This window comes from Nesoenas mayeri (assembly GCF_963082525.1).
Source record: "Nesoenas mayeri genome assembly, chromosome: 15".
NCBI lineage: Eukaryota > Metazoa > Chordata > Aves > Columbiformes > Columbidae > Nesoenas > Nesoenas mayeri.
Window position 1 is genome coordinate 15,964,749 of NC_137559.1, and position 18,466 is coordinate 15,983,214.

Sequence of the window (18,466 nt, forward strand, 5' to 3'; positions counted from 1 at the left end):
GCTCTGTGTAACTTATTGTACAGAAAACAGGACGTCACTGCCGCCCTGCAAGGACAATAATCCTTGGTGCATGCTTGGGTGAACTGGATTACAGAAACTGAGGCACAGGACAGGAGATACGCCAGTTTAACCCACTCAGCAGTCTGAGTCCCAACCAACTCATCACCAAAGGTGACCATGTACAGAGAAAGAGGACCCGGGGTCACGATCACTGTGCAGCTGCAATCAGGAGGATCCAGAGCTGGAGACTGTGGAAATGGTCTCCTGAAATCATTGCAATAAGAACCACCTTCTCGGGGACAGGTTCTGAATATGTACAGGCGTTCCTAGAACTGTCATGAATATGCAACACTTTACTGCATTTAACCAAGCCAACCAGCAACACTTACAGGCAAGACACTTTCTCTACAACAAGCACACACGTGTTCGCCCTCAGCTGTAGATCAGGGACAAGCTTGCGCACAGACGCCCTGTTGCTCCTTCGTGTTAAGGCATGATCTGTTTCGTTTCTCTTGTAGATTGGCTGCTGAGCGCCTTTCCTCGGGCCACTGTGAAGCATTTGCCACAGGTGAGAAGTAGCTCGGAGCAGCATTCTGTTCTGCCTTCAACTGTCTTTGCTCCTTTACTAGCAGAGCTCCCTTGCATCTGTCCGCGTGAGAAATGCAGGACTGGGCAACGTCGTGCAACACGCGGAGCCTTTGCCAACAAACGCAGCTGTGCACTCACTCCAGCTTAAGCACGAATGGAGCCTGCATCAAGGCACACGCATGTGGACAGACAATCGTTTGCAGACACACGTGCTTTCACGCACACGGTCGTCCAAGTACAGGGACGTATCTGCAGGTACCCTCCAAAAGAATATTCTCGTGCAGCCACGTATGCATGATGCAGTACGCCAGTCATCAACGGACGTGTTTACCCTCAAGCATGCCAGTACGTTTCGCATACGTCTTTCTGTCCATAGATGGGAGTGGGCGCGCTTGCGGATGTGTGCATGTGTGTGTCCAGGCGTTTGCTTAAGCATCAGTGTGTGAAAAGGCAGGTGCTTTTCTCTAGCTGCGTTTGCGTGCACGAGGTGGTGGGTGCACATACCTGGGAGCTTGTGGAAAGGTTTCTGCTTGGTTTTCAGTGGGGAATCGTGTGTGTTCACGTGGACAAACAGAAGGCGTAGCAACTAGGTTCCAGCGCAGAAAACGCAAATTTTCCGATGCTCTCTCTTTCTCTCCCTATACCGAGTTGTGTATAGAAACCGCCAAGCCGCTAAGCACTCAGCAAGTAAGCCACCACGAAGCATGCCGTACAGAGAAAATACCAACAGATCCTCGGTTCACACGTTGTTTCTGATGCGTGCTTGAACGCAAATACGTTCGTGCTGCTGTGGCATAAAAGACATCCGTCAGAATATGTGATTGTGCTCACCGGTGCAATTGCTTGGTTCACATTCAGTCCTGGTGTGCGGGGCTTTCAGAACTGGGTCTGTGGAGTCGTCTGCGGAAATGCTGCTGTCGGAACACGCACACTCGATTGTTTACCAAAATATAGGCAGACGCGTTTTACCACGACGTTCAGCATGCAGAGAGCTACGTCTGTTCCGAAGAGACAAGGGAAACGCGTGTGCACGCACAGAAGAAAAACCCGACCAGGTGCCTTTGTGTGAACGTGAAACAGCCGTCTGTACACTCGCAGACACGGGAACGTGCATCGATGCAGTCACACAGCCACCAGCTTTGGAGCACAGGCTCTGCTGGTTTTCGCACTTTTCAGGCACAATCCCGAAAGCCGCGCACACTGCAGTTCATTCGCTAAATGTCGATGAGACTTTGTAGAATAAAGAACAGGTCTCTTGTGGCCCAAAGCAGTGAGTCCTTGGCTGTTTTGGCCGTTTCAGTTGGGGTCTCAGGCAGAGAGGTGGGAGCAGGGCTGGGAGGTGCAGAGAGTTGCCCTTGATGTTGCTTGGGATGCTGCCCCGGATGAGGATGGACTGGACAGAGAGGGAGGGAGGCGCCGGGAAGGGTGGCTGTCCGGCACTGAGCGCGTCTTCCTCCTGACACTTCTCTCTCTGTCTCCATCCCTCTGTTCTGCTCACCTTCTCTGGTTTTCTTTCTCATTGTTGTTATTCTTGTCTGTCACTCTGTCTTGTTCCCTGCCCCGTCATTTCTTGCTATATCCTCCTGTCCTGCACCCCGCCCCTATGCCCACCTCTCTTCTTTTTACTCCTCCTCTGCCTCGCTGCCCACCCCAGGCTTTTTTCCCATCTTGTTCCTGGTCTCAACTGTCATTTTTCTTTCTCTCTCCTGCTCCCTCTCACTCTTTCTGCATCTCTTCCTCTTTCCCTGCTGCTTCTTTCTCCATGGCCAGATCCTTGCTTGCCTCTTGCCTTCTGTCCTTTTCTTCTTTTCTGTCTTTCTGTCCTCTTATAGGTCTGATCCTTTCTCACTGTACCCCCTGCCCAGCTGCTGCCCCTTCTTTCCTCTCTCTCCCGCTCTGGTTTTCCTTTCTCCATCTCTGTCCCCCTGCCCACCACAGTTGTGTTTTATCCTCCAGTTCTGTCCTGCCCACTGTTCTTTGCTCTTCCTCTGTCACTCTGTCCTGCTCCCTGTGTGTAGTTCTGGGGCTCCCCTGGGGGGACGGGGTCACCGCCAGCCCGGCTGGGAGGTGAAGCCGGAGACAAAAGAGACAAAAGGAATCCTATAAGAAGGTACCAGCCAATGAGCAATTGCCAACACTTGCGTGTAGAGCGCGTGGACTGTGCGTGCAGCCAATCACGTTACTGTACGGAGCGTGCAATATATCATTGCAAGGCGCGTGGACAGGGCAGCTCTAGTATAAAGCTGGCTCGGTCCAACAATAAAGCTGAACTCTGTGAACATCATATTGGTGTGTCAGGTTCCATCTCTCCCGTGCCAGCAACGTTTTGGTGAAGCAATGTGATACTTCGTATGGAAGACGACCCCGAAGTGAAGAAGCGAGAGGGCCGGCAGTGCCGGCCAAGGTAAGCTGGGCGCTCAAAGAGAAGCAGAAAGTAGGCCTATGGCGAATCAGGCAGCGCGGGAAACGTGGCGTCCGCGGAAGAAAAAGTGATAGTTTAAAATATTCCGCAGCTGGCTGCACAAACAGAAAGAAACTTGGAGCGAGATGCCGTCGAGCATCTCCTACAATTTCACAACGGAAGGGGTGTGCTCGAGCTACGGACAAGCTTTTTTCTCCCGGTACACGGGGGAGACAGGGACTGAGCTGTGGGAGGCTGTCACGGGAGGGAGTCGGAGCGTGGCGGGAGGTCAGGCAGCTGGTGGAGGATGTCCCAGGGGAGCCGGACCTGTGTGCCGCTCCCCGCCCCGCTGCGAGCTGCCCCAGCTCTGAGAACTCTGAAAAGCCAACGCTGCTGGGTTGCCCCGTATCAGACTTGGAGTTTTGGGGAGGCAGTGAGCCGCTTGCACCCTCTGTGCCCTTTGAGCCATCACCTGACGACGAACGGCAGCAACCAGCAAGTCACAACAACCCCGAACAAGTTAATCCAGCTGGTGTTCCTTTACCAAAAGAGCCCATGGATCACCACGATGGACAACAAAATCACCGTGACTTCTGGGATGAGGGACACTTGCAGAGCCTGAAGGACTTGCTGGGACAGCAGGAGGTGCAGATGCAAGAAGTGTTAGAGGCAATTAAGCGGTTAGATGGGGGTAAAGTGTGAGTAAAACTTCACAGTTAATAGCATACAAAAAGGCATCAGATGCAATTAAGGACGGGTTGGAGGCAATTGGCAGGGATTGTGAAAAACGGGGAAAACAGGATCGGGAGGGGGTGGATTTGGACCTCACTCCTGAGGAGCTCCAAATAAAAAAGCAGCGAATACAAAAATGGGCAAAGCAGTGTGTAGAAGACAGGATGTGGTCAATAAGGGAAGCAGACGAATATTTGCGAGCACGATATGGAAAGGGCTAGAGACTGGGTCAGCGGATTGGTTCGCGGATATGCGTCGACTCACTGATCCACAAGGAAACACAAGGGAATTGTACAGCAGTGACAGTGATGACGATCCGGGTGCTGCTCCTGTGCGTCAGGGTAGAGATATTCCTCGAGATCACTCATAATGCAGGGCAGCGCTGGCACGGGGTGATCAGGGACGCAACCATTGAAGGGGTTGTGTTACTTGGCAGTATTACAGCAATGCTGGTGTATGTAGATAATAGGGGTGTCACAGAGGCCTCCCGAGGTTAGTTTAAGGGACAACAGGGTCCAAAACAACTTGTATTAAACCGGTGAGAAACAGGGTTTAGCGCTCCAAAAGTGACTTGAATACAGGTTCGAATATCAGTTGAGGAAAATTATTAAGGGGCAGCAACTAACACAACAGGAGGTCCACAGAGTGCATGCACGTGGCTTCACCAGAACAATGCCGGAGCCGCCCTGAGTCCGGGCAGAGCCCACACTTGCCTGAGCACGGTGTGGGGTTATTGTAAAGGGACACACGTACTCGTATTGAGTACGGAAAGTGCACACTCGCGATTCTGCGAAGGGAAATTTATAACACACTCGCAATCCTGCGAGGAGAGATACACGTGCAAATGTGCACGGAATATTACACATGCTTATGTGAAAACACGGGAGGAAAATACACTCGCAATTCTGTGAGGATTAATTTGTACACGTGCTCGTATTGAGCACGGAAAGTACACGTGCAAATGCGCACGGAAAGTATAAATACACGTGCAAATGTGCACAGAAAGCAGATACACTCGCAATCCCGCGAGGGTTAGTTTTACTCACACCGTGGCGCAAGGCAAGCGGAGTCTCCGTCCCGGGGGCAGCGGCTCCCGGCGGCAGCGGCTCAGCTCGTGCTCCAAGAGATCCGCGCAAGGGGCGGAGTCTCCACGGGAATCCCGTTTCTATAGCCTGATCAGATCTGGCTGTGGGCATTCCAGAAGCTTCTCTGCACCCCACACTGGCTGTGGGTGCCCCTGAAGCCTCCAAACATCCCCCACATTGGCCGCGGGCGCCCAGCGGCTCCTGGCACCTCTGCCCTCCCTTCTCCTGTCTCTTAATGGCCCTGGCCAGGGGCTCTGGGGCCAAACAGAAGCAGCTGTCAGGCTCAAGCAGCAGAGAGAGGGAGATGTGTCTGCTCCTTGCATAGCGAAGGAGGGAGGGGGACAGAGGGGGGTTTGCATTCTGCCACAAGGGGACAACGGCAGTGGTCTCCTTTAGACTGGAAAACAAGCAGCTGCAGTGCAGTAATGCAATATGGTATGGATAATAAACATGTGATGCAGCTAATAAATTCCTTTTTCAAGGGGCAAGTACTAACTCCGACGGATGTTCAGGCATTGATGGAGTTATTACTTCCCCCAACGGGGTATTTGACGTTCTTGGAGTAGTGGCAGGGGAAGGTGGAATTGGCAGTATTAGAAAATGTTGGTTTACCAGCTGATGATCCATTGCGATGAGCCAGCATGGACCAATTACTCGGTCGTGGACAATATGCGGATGGTGCCACTCAGGCAGCGCTTCGTCCAAGGATTTTACATCCAACGCAAGGGCTTGCCCTGGCGGCAGTGAAAGAATTACCAAATATAGGTACCCCTGTGCCACCCTATTCTACGATAAAGCAGGGTCCTGGGGAACCCTATATGAAGTTTGTGGAGCATTTAAAAGAAGCTATAGATGCTTCTCCTAACCTGACGCCAGAGGCAAATCTGCTGTGGGGAAAGATTTGGCCGTGATTGGACCTCAGAAGCTTACTACGAAAGCAGAGGTAGCAACCCTTCACAGTGCAATGAAATTGGTAGCGGACTTGCGGTGGATAAGAAACGTTGTGGGAATTACAAATACAGATTTGCAACCATTGTTTAGTCTCCTTCGTGAGAGACGAGACCCCCAAGAACCGCGGTGCCTTACACCAGCAGCACAAAAAGCGCTTGCGCAAATTGCAAGAAAAATTTCACAGAACACGGCTCAGCGGATGAGATCAGAATTGCCTGTTGCCCTTTGTGCCTATAACACCAATACGGAGGTGGCAGGACTTTGGGCCCAGTGGAGTACGGAAGAAAAGGATCCGCTGTTAGTATTATAATGGATATTTCTAAGCAATCAAAACCAAAAAAGCCGTCATTGAGAGGCGGGAAGCCATTGCCCAAGTGGTAGTGAAAGGACTAAGCCAATATCTGACCTTGTCTGGGTCGTACGTTGCTAAAATTGTGATCCCCATTCCTCTCAAGCTGTTTGAACGGATCCTTCTCAAACAATACGATTTTGCCTTAGCTCTTACCTGGATTCCAGTGCAGGTGGACAATCATTATCCACTGCATCCCGTATTTAAAACCAGCCTCCCCCTGGAGCCCGTGTCAGTTGTTAGTGAGCGTCCATTAGATGCGATAACCATTTTCACGGATGCAAGTAGTCGCTCAGGCAAAGGAGGGTTTGTGTGGTTTGAGCAGGGTCAGTGGCATTCACAGATTGTTATAGCTGAAGGATCAGTTCAAATGTTAACGTTGCAAGCGGTGATAGCGACATTACAAAAATGGCATAACTGCCCAATTAATCTGGTAGTAGATTCCCTTTATGTCGTGGGAGTTGTACGAAGAATGCACAGAGCGCTTTTGCAGTGAGTTTCCAACCCCTTGTTGTTTGAGGCATTATTAGATTTGTGGAACGTGTTAGATTATAGCACAGCGCCAGTATTTATAATGCATATAGGAAGCCACTCTAACCTACCAGGTGGTCTAGTTGAGGGAAGCAACATTATAGACAAACTCGTGGCGGTGACCACGTATCTCCTTTTGAACAAGCCAGACAAGCTCACGAGTTCTTCCATCAATCCTCAGCATCGCTCTGGAAGCAGTTTGCCCTTACCAAGGAACAACCTCGATCCATTATTGCAGCTTGTCCCGACTGTGCCCGCATAGCGCCTCTGCAACAAAAGGGAGTGAATCCTCGGGGCTTGCAGACAGGCCAATTATGGCCAGACTGCTATTACTGAATCTGCACCATTTGGCCAACAGAAGTACATTCATGTGTCCATAGATACCTGTTCAGGGCTGCTGTGGGCTACAGCTTTGACCTCAGCAAATGCAAAAGCGGTAAAGCGTCATTTTTTACAAGCTTTGGCCGTCATGGGAGTTCCTACCCAGATCAAACAGATAATGGCCCCACGTACCGCTCTGACACACTTGCAACCTTCCTCATCCAGTGGAAGGTACAGCACCTGTTCGGAGTCCCTTATAATTCCCCTGGACCGGCAATTATTGAGCGCGCACACCGCACATTGAAAAATCTTTTGTCTGTTTTGAAAAAACAAGGGGGAATTGGTGTGAGTCCAGAGAGGTTTTGATGAAGGCATCGTATGTGCTGAACTGGCTTAATCCTAAAGGTGAAACTGAAATGGAACCTGCTGTTATGCACCATATCAAAAATGTCAAAGATTTTTCCGAAAATGTACCTAAGGTTAGTGTGTTTAATCCAACAACACAGCAATAGGAAGGTCCTATGTCATTAGTAACCTGGGGAAGGGGATATGCTTGTGTTTCTACAGGTAATCGTAAAAATTCGTGGATCCCAGCAAAGTGAGACCTTGGCGAGCTAACAATGAAGAAACCTCTCTGCGCTCCCTCCTGAACACGCACCCTGCCCCTGTGTGCATCTCTGTCCGCGTCCCGGTGTGCGCAGTTCCCCATCCCCATGTCTAGTGGGCTTTCTTCTGCTGCTGAGCTCACCTGCTGAACCCCACTTGTAAAGGGAGGGTTGGTTCTTTATCGTGGCACCACCGTAAGAAAATGGAACTAATGAAGGTTCTGTTTAAAAACCACAAACACTGTGGTGTTCAGCACAGTCATGAGAGGAAATACACATCACAGGGCATCGTAAAGAGAGGTGTAAATGTTGGCTGGCAAATGACAATAGCTTTCTAAACACACTGGAACAATGTTGAAATGTGACAGGTCCACATATGATGTTATTTTAAAATAATACCAGCAGTTAATAGTGGCTGTATGTTTGGGTCCATGTGCTGCCTTTAACAAGCTAAAAACAAGCCCACCTGGCACATGAAATGAAAGCGCCTCTTGGCAGGACCTCCCCACGCGGCATCAGCTCAAAACATTTAAACTCCTACTGTTTTTTTCAGTCTTAAACTTGTTGGTGTGTTATTTCTCATTGCAGTGAGCTGTCGGCAAGCTGTTACTGGCGGCTGTTTTCTGTAACTCGTCTTTTCTCTGCTGATGTTCAGCTACCACTGAAACCTCATCACATCGCACCATTTATTGAAAACCTTTTATTGCAAGCAAAACGTGACATAACAGAGCTGCAATGTTTTCTGCAAGGCATTCTGCTGATGTTTTATAAATGATACACGCTGCTTGTGCCAGTCACTTAAAAATAATACAACTCAACATTTTTACTACAAACAGACTAATTAATGGCGGTTAAAAATAACAGTTAAAAAACAGTTTGGTTTGTATCTGGCTTTTCTTCAGTCTTTGTCCTGGGCCTTCCCTCAGTAGAACTGCTGCTAAGAGGAAATAAATGTACATTAATAACAGGTGACACACACACCACCATCTTTTGTAATAGTTTATAAAACGGCTTTTGCTTCGGTTCTGAAACTTTTTTTTCTTTTCAGATGATCAATTAAGGGAACAGACGAGAAAGGATGAGCCCACTAGCTAAGATTATGAACAACCAATTAATTTAGTATCTTCCTAATCTATTAATTTAGTATCCCCATGAGGTTCAACAAGGCCAAGTGCAAGGTCCTGCACCTGGGTCGGGGCGACCCCTGGTATCAATATGGGCTGGGGATGGAGGGATGGATGGATGGATGGAGAGCAGCCCCAGGGATGGACTTGGGGCGCTGGTGGATGAAGGACTGGATATGAGTTGGTCATGAGCACCTGCAGCCCAGACGGCCAAACACATCTTGAGCTGCAGCAAAAAGAGCGTGGGCAGCCGGTCAAGGGAGGGATCCTGCCCCTGTGCCCCGCTCCGGTGAGACCCCCTGCAGTGCTGGGCCAGCTCTGGGTCCTCAGCACAGGACACACATGGACCTGCTGGAGAGGGGCCAGAGGAGCCCCAGGAATGACCCGAGGCTGGAACAGCTCTGCTGGGGACAGGCTGAGAGAGCTGGGGTGTTCAGCTGCAAAAGAGAAGCTCCGGGAGACCTTAGTGCACCTTTCTGGATTTAAAAGGGGCCAATAAGAAAGATGGGGACAGACTTTTAGCAGGGCCTGTTGTGATAGGACAAGGGGTGATGGTTTAAACTAAAGGAGGGAGATTCAGGCCGGACATGAGGAAGAAATTGTTGGCCCTGAGGGTGGTGAGAGCCTGGCCCAGGTTGGCCAGAGAGGTGGTGGATGAACCATCCCTGGAGACATCCCAGGCCAGGCTGGACGGGGCTCTGAGCACCCTGAGCTGGTGCAGATGTCCCTGTCATGGCAGGGGGGGCACTGGGAGCTGGGAAGGTCCTTCAACCCAAACTGTTCTATGATTCTATGATTCTATTCTACATTTAATTAACAAAGACACAAGATAATCAGATTGTAGACTCGTCTCATCTGGTAATTCCTTCATGTCCTATGATGTCTAGCAACGGTAAATAAATTAGATATACATTCTTATTTCAACAGCAAACAATTATGAAGAGGTATACACAACAGAAGTTTTATCCTCAAGCCCCCGTGTTCTTCTTTAGAAAAACATACATTTAAAAAACTTTTTAGAAAATCAAGACACTATCTTAAGTCTCCAGCAATTTCTAAAATGTTAGAAGTTGAAACTGGATTTGAAGGAAGACATTGAGGGGACTCCTCTAAGAGTCAACAAGCAGTGAATAAGAACAGGGGAGAAAAAAGAGTCCCGAAGTAAGGGTCAAACACGTCATCAGTGAATGACCCCTGTCAGCTTTCTGTGCAGTACACACTACTTGCTTTCTTCAACAAAATGTGTTTGTGACTCAGGAACAGTTTAGCAGGAAAGATCGCTGGTTATTCCCTTATTTTGCATTAGATTTAGCTGTTCCCTTCATTCGTCACCATAAAGCATTTTACATTTTTGGAGGTGGAGGAGAGGAGGAAAGAAAGAAAGAACAGGGAAAGAAATGATGAGGTACCTGGTGTAACCTACAAGAACTGAACTAGATCCATCAGCTGCTGTTACTCTTATTTGTACTTTCCCCTCAGCTTTATCCTGTTTAACTTTACTACTGCTTGCCTTGGGTTTCCCAGGAGGATCTTCTGCAGGAGGCACATTTGCTCCTCTCACAAGATTTTCGCCACTTTCTTGGTTCAGTTCAATCTCGTCTGTCTTTGACAACTCCTTCTTCGCTTTTTTCACAGGAGGTTCCATTTGAGGAGAATTTTCGCCATCGGTGTCCACCGTCTCCTGGGAAGTTTTAGCTGCTATTATTGTGTCGTCTTTCTTAGGAGGAGCAGCCACTTCTACTTTCAACTTTGTCTGGTCATTCTTTTCTTTTGGCTTGTCCTTCTCTGTTCTCTCCTTTTCAGACCCTGGTTTGAAAGCAATCAAATCTGCTTCCATAGGCCCATCTCTTACAGGGGTGGCAGCACCTCTGCTCGCGAGCACGAACAGAGAGGCTGTTTTATCGTCTCCTGCTGGAACTGGCTCTCTCGGTGTTCTTGCACCTTCCAGCAACTCAGCACTGCAAAATCCTTCATTCTCATTGCATTTTCTTCTCTTCTGGTGTCTTTTCTGTTCATTTCCTTTGTCATCTCCCCATGGATATTTCACCTCTTTCTCTTTTGATTTTCTAGGATCACTGATGCCAGGCCTCTCTCTTCCAGAAGGTTCTGCACCGTAATGTCCAGTTATATTATGACTTCTGTGGCTCTGCCCACCAGGATAATCCTCCCTGTTTCCCCAAGCACACGGTGAGTTCTCTTGTCTGCTCCCAGGTGGACCAAACCTCTCAGGAGAAAAGTTCTCTCTGTTTACTGCACGTGGAGGTTGAGCAGCAACAGCACAGCCCTTGTAAACCTCGCCATACCATTCTCTATAGTTCCTTTCCCATTCTCTGCGTCTTTCCTTTTCAAATGGATCTCTGACGTCAACAGGTCTGCCATAGTAACCTTTCATAGAAGATGCTGGACCTTCCGCGTTCCTGTGAAAATACTCCCTCTCTCCTTCCCCTTGAGGCACAGTCCTTTTAGTGTGAGACTGGCCTCTAAACACCGGAGACCGTGACCGTGAACGGCATCTTCTGTATGAGCGAGACCTTGACCGGCAATTACGACGTGACCCTGGACTAGAACGACGGTCACGACTGTTTGCTCTGCCTCTTCTTTGACACGGTGATCGGGAGTGGGAACGAGACCGGGAATGACTAAAAGATCCAGAGTTGGTGCGAGAGTGGGAAGAGCCTGGTCTTGACTTGGAGCAGGTATACGAACTTCTGGAGTGAGATGGAGCATCATGGGGAGACCTGGACCTTCAATAAAACACAACACACACACACACAAATGAAGTTGATTCAGAACAGCTGTTGACTTAATGCTACTGCAAATTTAAGAACCTGACCACAGTTTCTGCTTAAAGGACCCAACAGCTGCTGCTTAGTTCATCTAAAAACATACAGGAAGGGAAAATCTATTTGCACTCCTGTCGCAGGAGCCACCATCACCGGGGGTTGATTTAAGGTGGTGTGTGCTGGCCTCTGCTGGTACACGAATGTGCACATTTCTAACTACTCAGCAACTACATGCAATGCAAATCATTTTTGCTGCAGTAAGAGGCAAAAAGAGCAAGTCTGAATAGTTACAGTGCAGTATAAAACATCAAGAAAATATTATTTCACCTGAAGACAGTAAAGCTCCATTCTAAATTGCCAGGTTGGTCCATTTAACTTCACTAATTATTTGGCAATTTGTACAAGATGGAAAATACTTGTACTGCAATCTCACTACAGGACTATCTCATAAACACTTTGGGGTGTCCCAGCAAAAGCTTGCACGTTCTAACCCAGTACGGCAACTGTATGTCAGGTGAGATCACATCTAAAAACTCCAAACTGACCTCCTAGTGATATGACTCAACGAGGGAAGACACTGACAGCGTTACTAACACAGAGTTATTCAGACTCCTGCCCAAGTGATTTTTTGGGGATAGGAAACATCAGCTATTCAATCAGAATAGGGAGACAAAACATCCAGCAACTACACCTGTTCAGTTTCCCGCCTCCTCACAGCTGTCAGGAGGATGAGGATGTCATTACCTGGACAACAACTGCCGATACTCCTTTTGAATCCTTTTGTATTCCATCAATTCCTTAGCAAAATCATCTGTCAAATCAAGTTTGGACTTCTTTTTTTCCCTGCAAAAATAAGTTCGACATTTATTACAATTATAGTTTGAATGTAATTATAAAAAGACACAAAGGTACAAGAAACAAAATGTGGCCAATGCGAGAAAACATACTGCATGAAATGCAAAAGGTGACCTTCCTATGTAAGCAAAACCAGGTCAGAATTACTACAAGTTTTAAGGAAAGTGTTAGAATTATGTTTGCTTTAAGTTTTGCACATTTACCATCTGCTGTGAAAAAATAGATGGGAAAAAATGTCATTTTTGCTTATGTCAGATACACTTCCGTGGAATTGCAGTGCGATACGCTATCGGAACACAGAAATGGAAAACAACGCATCTTCATTGAGCCAAATACTCCTCTGTAAGTCTCTGTTGTTCTCTGTAAAACTCCTCCCCAGATAAAGGAGGTGCCTGTGTCCTTGGGATGGTTTGTGTTGGTGCCCAAGCTGATGACGTTTTCCGGGGCTGGGGAATGCCCTGGAAGGAGACAGCGCACCCAGCAGCTGGAGGGTGACCAGGTGGAGACTGAGGAGGAAACTGTGGTGGTGCTGCCACTGGTGGAAAAGGGAGCACGTGGGGTGCTGGAGGACACAAGGGAGGTGGAGGCGTGGGCACGGAGACGGGTGGTGTTGAAGTGCTGGGGCACGAGTCCTTTGGGTGTGTTCACTGTGCAGGCATCCTTGATTTGAACCTCTCAAGAAACCCCAAAACTTTGTTGCTTATAGATCCTGAGATTTCAGATCATCACCGGGATAGATCGTGGGGTTTGGTTTTATTTATGTTTAAGGTTTTATACACACTTACCATCTGTCTATAACAAACACACACCAGAATGAAGGACCTACTTGACACGGCAAGAACAGATAAAACAGGCTCCTCTCTCTCCAGCTGAGAGAAAGCAGCTTGGCTACTCAAGATGACTGGATTGAAGAAATACAAAATTGTCATAAAATAACAGCCTTGGTTTTCCAATAATTTGCTCAATCAGTATCAACTAAGTTGTTAACAGAAGAATGTTGGAGGATGATTTATATTGGGAAATCAATTTATTCAGCCCTATTCAGCCACGAATCAAAAGAGTGGCTTTCCACCTGATGCTTCAATTCATTTCATTTTTATATGTACGTATGGTTAGCCCAAAAGGTGTTCATTTTTCGAGTCCCCTTTTCAATCATGTACTGGAGTTTCATTTTAAATAATCTTACTGCAGGCACAGGTCTCCTTTGTTCAAGACAATTGAAATGAAGCCATTTAAAAATTTATTACCACTTGCATTCTCCACAACTACTTGTGCATTATTATTTCATTATAAACCAGCTTTTGCCTACGTTACGTGTTGTGGCCTCTTTTAACAGGTTACAACAGTAATATATTGAATTTCTGTAGAATACTTACAGTTCCCAGCCTGGTCTCCCGCTGGCTGAGCAGACTGTACTGGCTCTCACTGCCTGACCTTTTTCAGTGGAGAGAGGAGACAGAAAAACCCCATTCAGTTTATCTGAAGATAACTTTAAAAACTAAATTCTAAAGTTATAGTTAGTTACCAGTTGTGGGTATTGATTGTCCTTGCAGGCCCAGGAGACTTGTCAGTGCTGGTTGTCTCAGTGCAGGAACCTGACAGCCCTTTGAATAAACACAGACCGCTGGAAAACAAGCTCTGCTAAAATACAAGAATCACTGCATATTTTGAAATAAAATTTACCTGCTCTTCCGACAAACCGCTGCTGGTCAGAGAGGAGGGTTGAGAGAGTCCAGCGGCGCTCACCAGAGCAGCAGGAGCTGTAACCACATCAGCCTCGCTACAAAAAACCCAAATTTACATCATTCAAACAGAGTTCTGAAGTGCTGCTTGAAATATCAAGTCTAAGGTAAGAAATGGTGACTATTGTAAAAGGAAAAAGGTTCAGCACCACATTTACAAATGTGAATTTGGTTGATTCCAAATGAAGCGCTGAGCAGGGGTCTGTCTGGATTAGTGGGAGTTAAAGAGAAAGCTCACTGCAGAAACGTTTTATTAAGCTTGCTGCACATGGAAGGCCGAGAGTAGGTATAACCCACTTGCTGAATCTCAGCTTTGGAACATGCAAGAACTCAAATTCTATTACAAAATGCTGATGTGCTGATTCAGAGCCTGCCCTAGAGGTTCTTTTGGATTGTGATCTTGCACATTCAGTGGTACAGCTGAGCCTGACCGGCTTCTGGGCAGAGCGCCTGTCTGCATTCCAGGTGTAAAGGTGAAGGGATATAAGCCCTAAACAACAGTGCAGATTTTTCATGTGTTTTTATGTGACTTCACTGGATCGCAAACTTCGACTGTCATGTTTGTCAATACTTCAAGTTTATAGTGTTTCAATGTCTATTATCCAAGACGGTCCGTAACTGAGTATGACTCACTAAAGAGAAATTAATGCGCTCAAGCAGGTTTGACATTCACTGTAAAATTACACCTGCATGTAAAAACTTTGGTTAAGCTACAGATGTGCTCACCGAAAAGGTCCAGGGAAGGGCAGGGACACTGCTGGTGGGACACCAGGGACAGTGACAGAAGGCAGGATTCCTGGCAGCTGAGCTGCCCCAGATGCCTGAGTAGGGCCAAACGATGACAAAGCAGCAGAATGAGAAGACACAGAAGCTGATGGAGGAATTAGTGGATCCCTCTGTTTGGAAATTGTGGGCCGGAGTAGAGGTTGCGGGTTGCGTGTCACTGGTTGTCTCACTGGTGGTGGTGGCAGCTGCTGCTGCTGCTGAATCTGTTTACTGTAGCCAGTGCCATTTTTGAAGTTGTTCACAGTCTGGGAGCACAAAAATATTTAGAAAATGTACTATGAAAATTCAGGAGATACATGAGCAAAAGCCTCCAGAGAGTAAAATTACCCGTGTATTCCTCTAAATGCTGTCAATCCTAAAATAAATCAACATATGGATACATGAACACACATCACATCAGACACTGATATTAATGGCTGGTGACTCGGAGTGTCTGTAAAGAACTTCAGTGTTGATACCGATTCTCAAAGTGAGGCGATCGTATTGAACAGAAGCGTGACCTGAATTTGACAGAGTGTATCTAAAAAGTTGTCAGCTTCTTAACAACAGATCATGTGTTTGAGATACAAATTTAGCCTTTCTCAATGTGGCCTTGCTTAAGGAGATGTAAATTAATATTTTCTTTTCCAAAAGGACTTTTCTTCCAAACCATTTACGTAAAAGTCATCATGTTACCTGGCGCAGGAACTTGTTAGCAACTAAACTATCAGGAGAAACGTTTGTCTGATGACACATTGGACATGTGTGTTCCTCAGATTCTAGCAATGCTGTTCTAATACCTGTGAATAATAAGACACATATGATTAATGGCTGAATGTGGTCTTGAATTGACAGTATGATAAATATCGAATAGTGTAAAAAATGTGTAGTATGCAGCAAATACAGGTTTGATATTTCACTATTGCAAGAGTTGAAGATTTAGAGTAGGCTGTGTCCTGGTGTTTTAATTAGTCTTTTTCCCACCATCCAGTACAGTGAGAAGTTACCAACCTCAAGGTTAACGAATATAACATATCTCAAAAAACCACGAGCAGCTTCAAGTTCTGGAGGTTTTAACCAACTCTCCTGTGGTGAGGAATGTGGATTAAATGCCGACTGTTTGTTGCAGAGCACAGGAAGTCACCAGAGCTGGCTGCGTGATTCTGTATCAGAGAAAGGGCTGTGGACAAACTAAACGCATTCAGTATCCAACACTGTAATGACCTGCACAGTTCTGTGCTCTTCTCATACCCGTCCTTCCACACAGAAAGATGGTTTCAATAGATGTGAAAAAAGGAAAATAAGCCTTCTGCCTTTTTTTTTTTCCTTTATACCAGAAGAGTCCTTTCCTGTTCCAGGTATCCTTAAGTGTTAAACAGAACAGGTAACAAAGTCATCTCATTATCTCCTATTCATGCTTTCAGAAGATCAGATGTGAGGATTTGAATTAACAAACATGGGAGTAACACTCACATTCGTCACAAAAGCTGTTTCCACAGCAGGGAATAACAGCTGCATCGGTCATGACATCTTTACAAATGAGACATAACAATTCAGGTGGAACAAGATCCTCATCTGAGCGGGAGGAGGAGGAGGAGGGCGGCTCCGCTGGTAGGAAGGGAGGCTTTTCCTTCTTTCCTCTCGCATAAGCTTCCCTGGAGGGGAGTGGGGAAGGAAAACGAACAAAGTTAAAGACGGTTAAAGGAAAACTTTCCCAAGCTTTGGATTTTATGAAATGAAGACAGTAGGTGGAATTCTGCTCGCTCCACATTACCCTTCTAAATGTAAGCATTTAGTTTAAACGACTTTTCTATAGCCACAAGTCTAGAAGAGGGATAGGGTACCTGTTTTCCTTCTGCAGAACTCTCTCATTCATTGGATCAACTAAGAAATCTGCTCAGACTGGAAAAATCATTTTTTGCTGGCTAGAAATCAGGTGAAATGAATCCCACCTCCCTTTGCCAGAGCGTAAATGTAAATTGCAGGCTCAGGATCACATTAGTCACCAAGTAATTACATTTCATAAATGAAAGAAGTCTCTGTCACAGCTTCTACAAAAGGAGAAACATGACAGAAAAACCAGAAGTGCTACCAAGTGCATTTTAAAACAGCCAGTTTTCTTAGATTGTAGCAACAGAACATGTCTGTTTCGCACATGAGATTGGGAACCGATGAGATGGGGAGGAAACCTCAGCCCAACAGCTCTCTGATAAATATTTTGAGAAGTCTTCAAAATATAAAACAGAAGGAAAAGAAGCACTCAGGCGTTATTTCTCTTGTTCCCTTTTGGGTCAGTCTGATTAATTCCATACTTACGCATTGATAGTTGGTATTACATATTTTCCCGTGTTTGTCAGCATAGCACCCTTGGTAGTGGGATCTTTCACTTCCATCAGGAAGCTCCTCGGTATTCCTGTGCTCCTTTTCATTCTCGGGACAGGCTGAAAATTTTTGTCCTGTTAAGAAAAGAAACACAGCCATGACTTGTCTGAAGTGCCACACTCAAAATGACATTTCAGTGATTACTTGAAGCAGCAAAAGTCTCTCATCCTCTCCTGTTATCAAGAATAAGGGTTGACTAAACCCTCGCAGGCAGGCTGTCCCAAAGGCTCGAGCCGTGCTTGAACTCAATCGACATTCTTTGGCTTCACTTCAGGGTCTTTAAGGATGAAATATCCCTTAAGCTCACCAGCCACTCAGAAAAGACACAAACCTGCATCTCCACCAAAGCGCAATTCAGAGCGAGAGCTTAATTCAGTGCTCGAACCAGTCACTGCAGAAACTCATATTCACCGTCTGCACATGAAGGCTGAATTGGTGCCTCACACACATACACTCAGTGGCTAAACATTAAATGACATGAACACCGAACCAGAGACCTGTGTCATTAAACCATGCCCATATTGAACAGACAGGTTCAACAGAAACATCTTGATTTTACACTATATACTAAAAACTGTGAACTGCCATTAAAAACACTTAAAACCACAAAAATGCCCAATAATATTGAAATGTATAAAAATAAGCATCAGTGTTCACAGAGAAAGATCTTTGGACACATTTAATGTCCATGACCTAGAAAATCTTACATTTATAATTCCAGGTATCCTTGAATTTTGAAGGGCTTTGCAACAATGTCATATAACTGCCGTATTTTACCCCAGTTTTACTATGAGTATTCATGCCTTTGTTACCTACCTGCCAAGGTGAAAAAATTACAAGCTAAGTGGCACCACAAGTCCCACACAATCTTACCCCGTTAGTTGGGCAGTTCCTTCTATAGTGGCCAGGCTGTCCACAACGAAAGCAAGTGTATGATGGTGGAGGCGGGCCCGAGTTTTTCTTCACGAAACTAAAAGGATTTGGGGAAAAAAGAAAAAGGGATGCATGTGTCTCTCATGATAAAAAAACCATCTCTACAATTTTTCCCTAATCGTCAGAGAACAGACGACCAACACTCACTTGACTGGATTGTATGCCTGGCAGGACTGTATCATCATGGCTTTTATTTTCTCTTCTTCGGAAGCGTCGGCTTCAGCCAGATTGGCAGCCTGTTAAACAAGTCCTTATTGACACACACACCAGAAACACACTTAAGCCCACACAGCCGGACAGCACCGATCAGCCCATCCTG

General features: G+C 46.5%; 1 protein-coding gene across 1 annotated transcript in view; it reads right to left on the reverse strand.

The window, feature by feature from the left end:
* Positions 1-18,466, reverse strand: part of LOC308046266 (E3 ubiquitin-protein ligase RBBP6-like) — a gene marked incomplete at both ends in the record, with an annotated part of 33,230 nt that overhangs the window by 9,528 nt on the left and 5,236 nt on the right. The window contains 9 exons of the mRNA XM_080353995.1: positions 10,198-11,431; positions 12,215-12,313; positions 12,662-12,957; positions 15,024-15,098; positions 15,529-15,632; positions 16,306-16,487; positions 17,149-17,288; positions 18,088-18,184; positions 18,295-18,383. Of these exons, the coding sequence (XP_080210121.1) occupies positions 10,198-11,431; positions 12,215-12,313; positions 12,662-12,957; positions 15,024-15,098; positions 15,529-15,632; positions 16,306-16,487; positions 17,149-17,288; positions 18,088-18,184; positions 18,295-18,383 (2,316 nt within the window). The remainder of the gene's footprint in view (positions 1-10,197; positions 11,432-12,214; positions 12,314-12,661; positions 12,958-15,023; positions 15,099-15,528; positions 15,633-16,305; positions 16,488-17,148; positions 17,289-18,087; positions 18,185-18,294; positions 18,384-18,466) is intronic.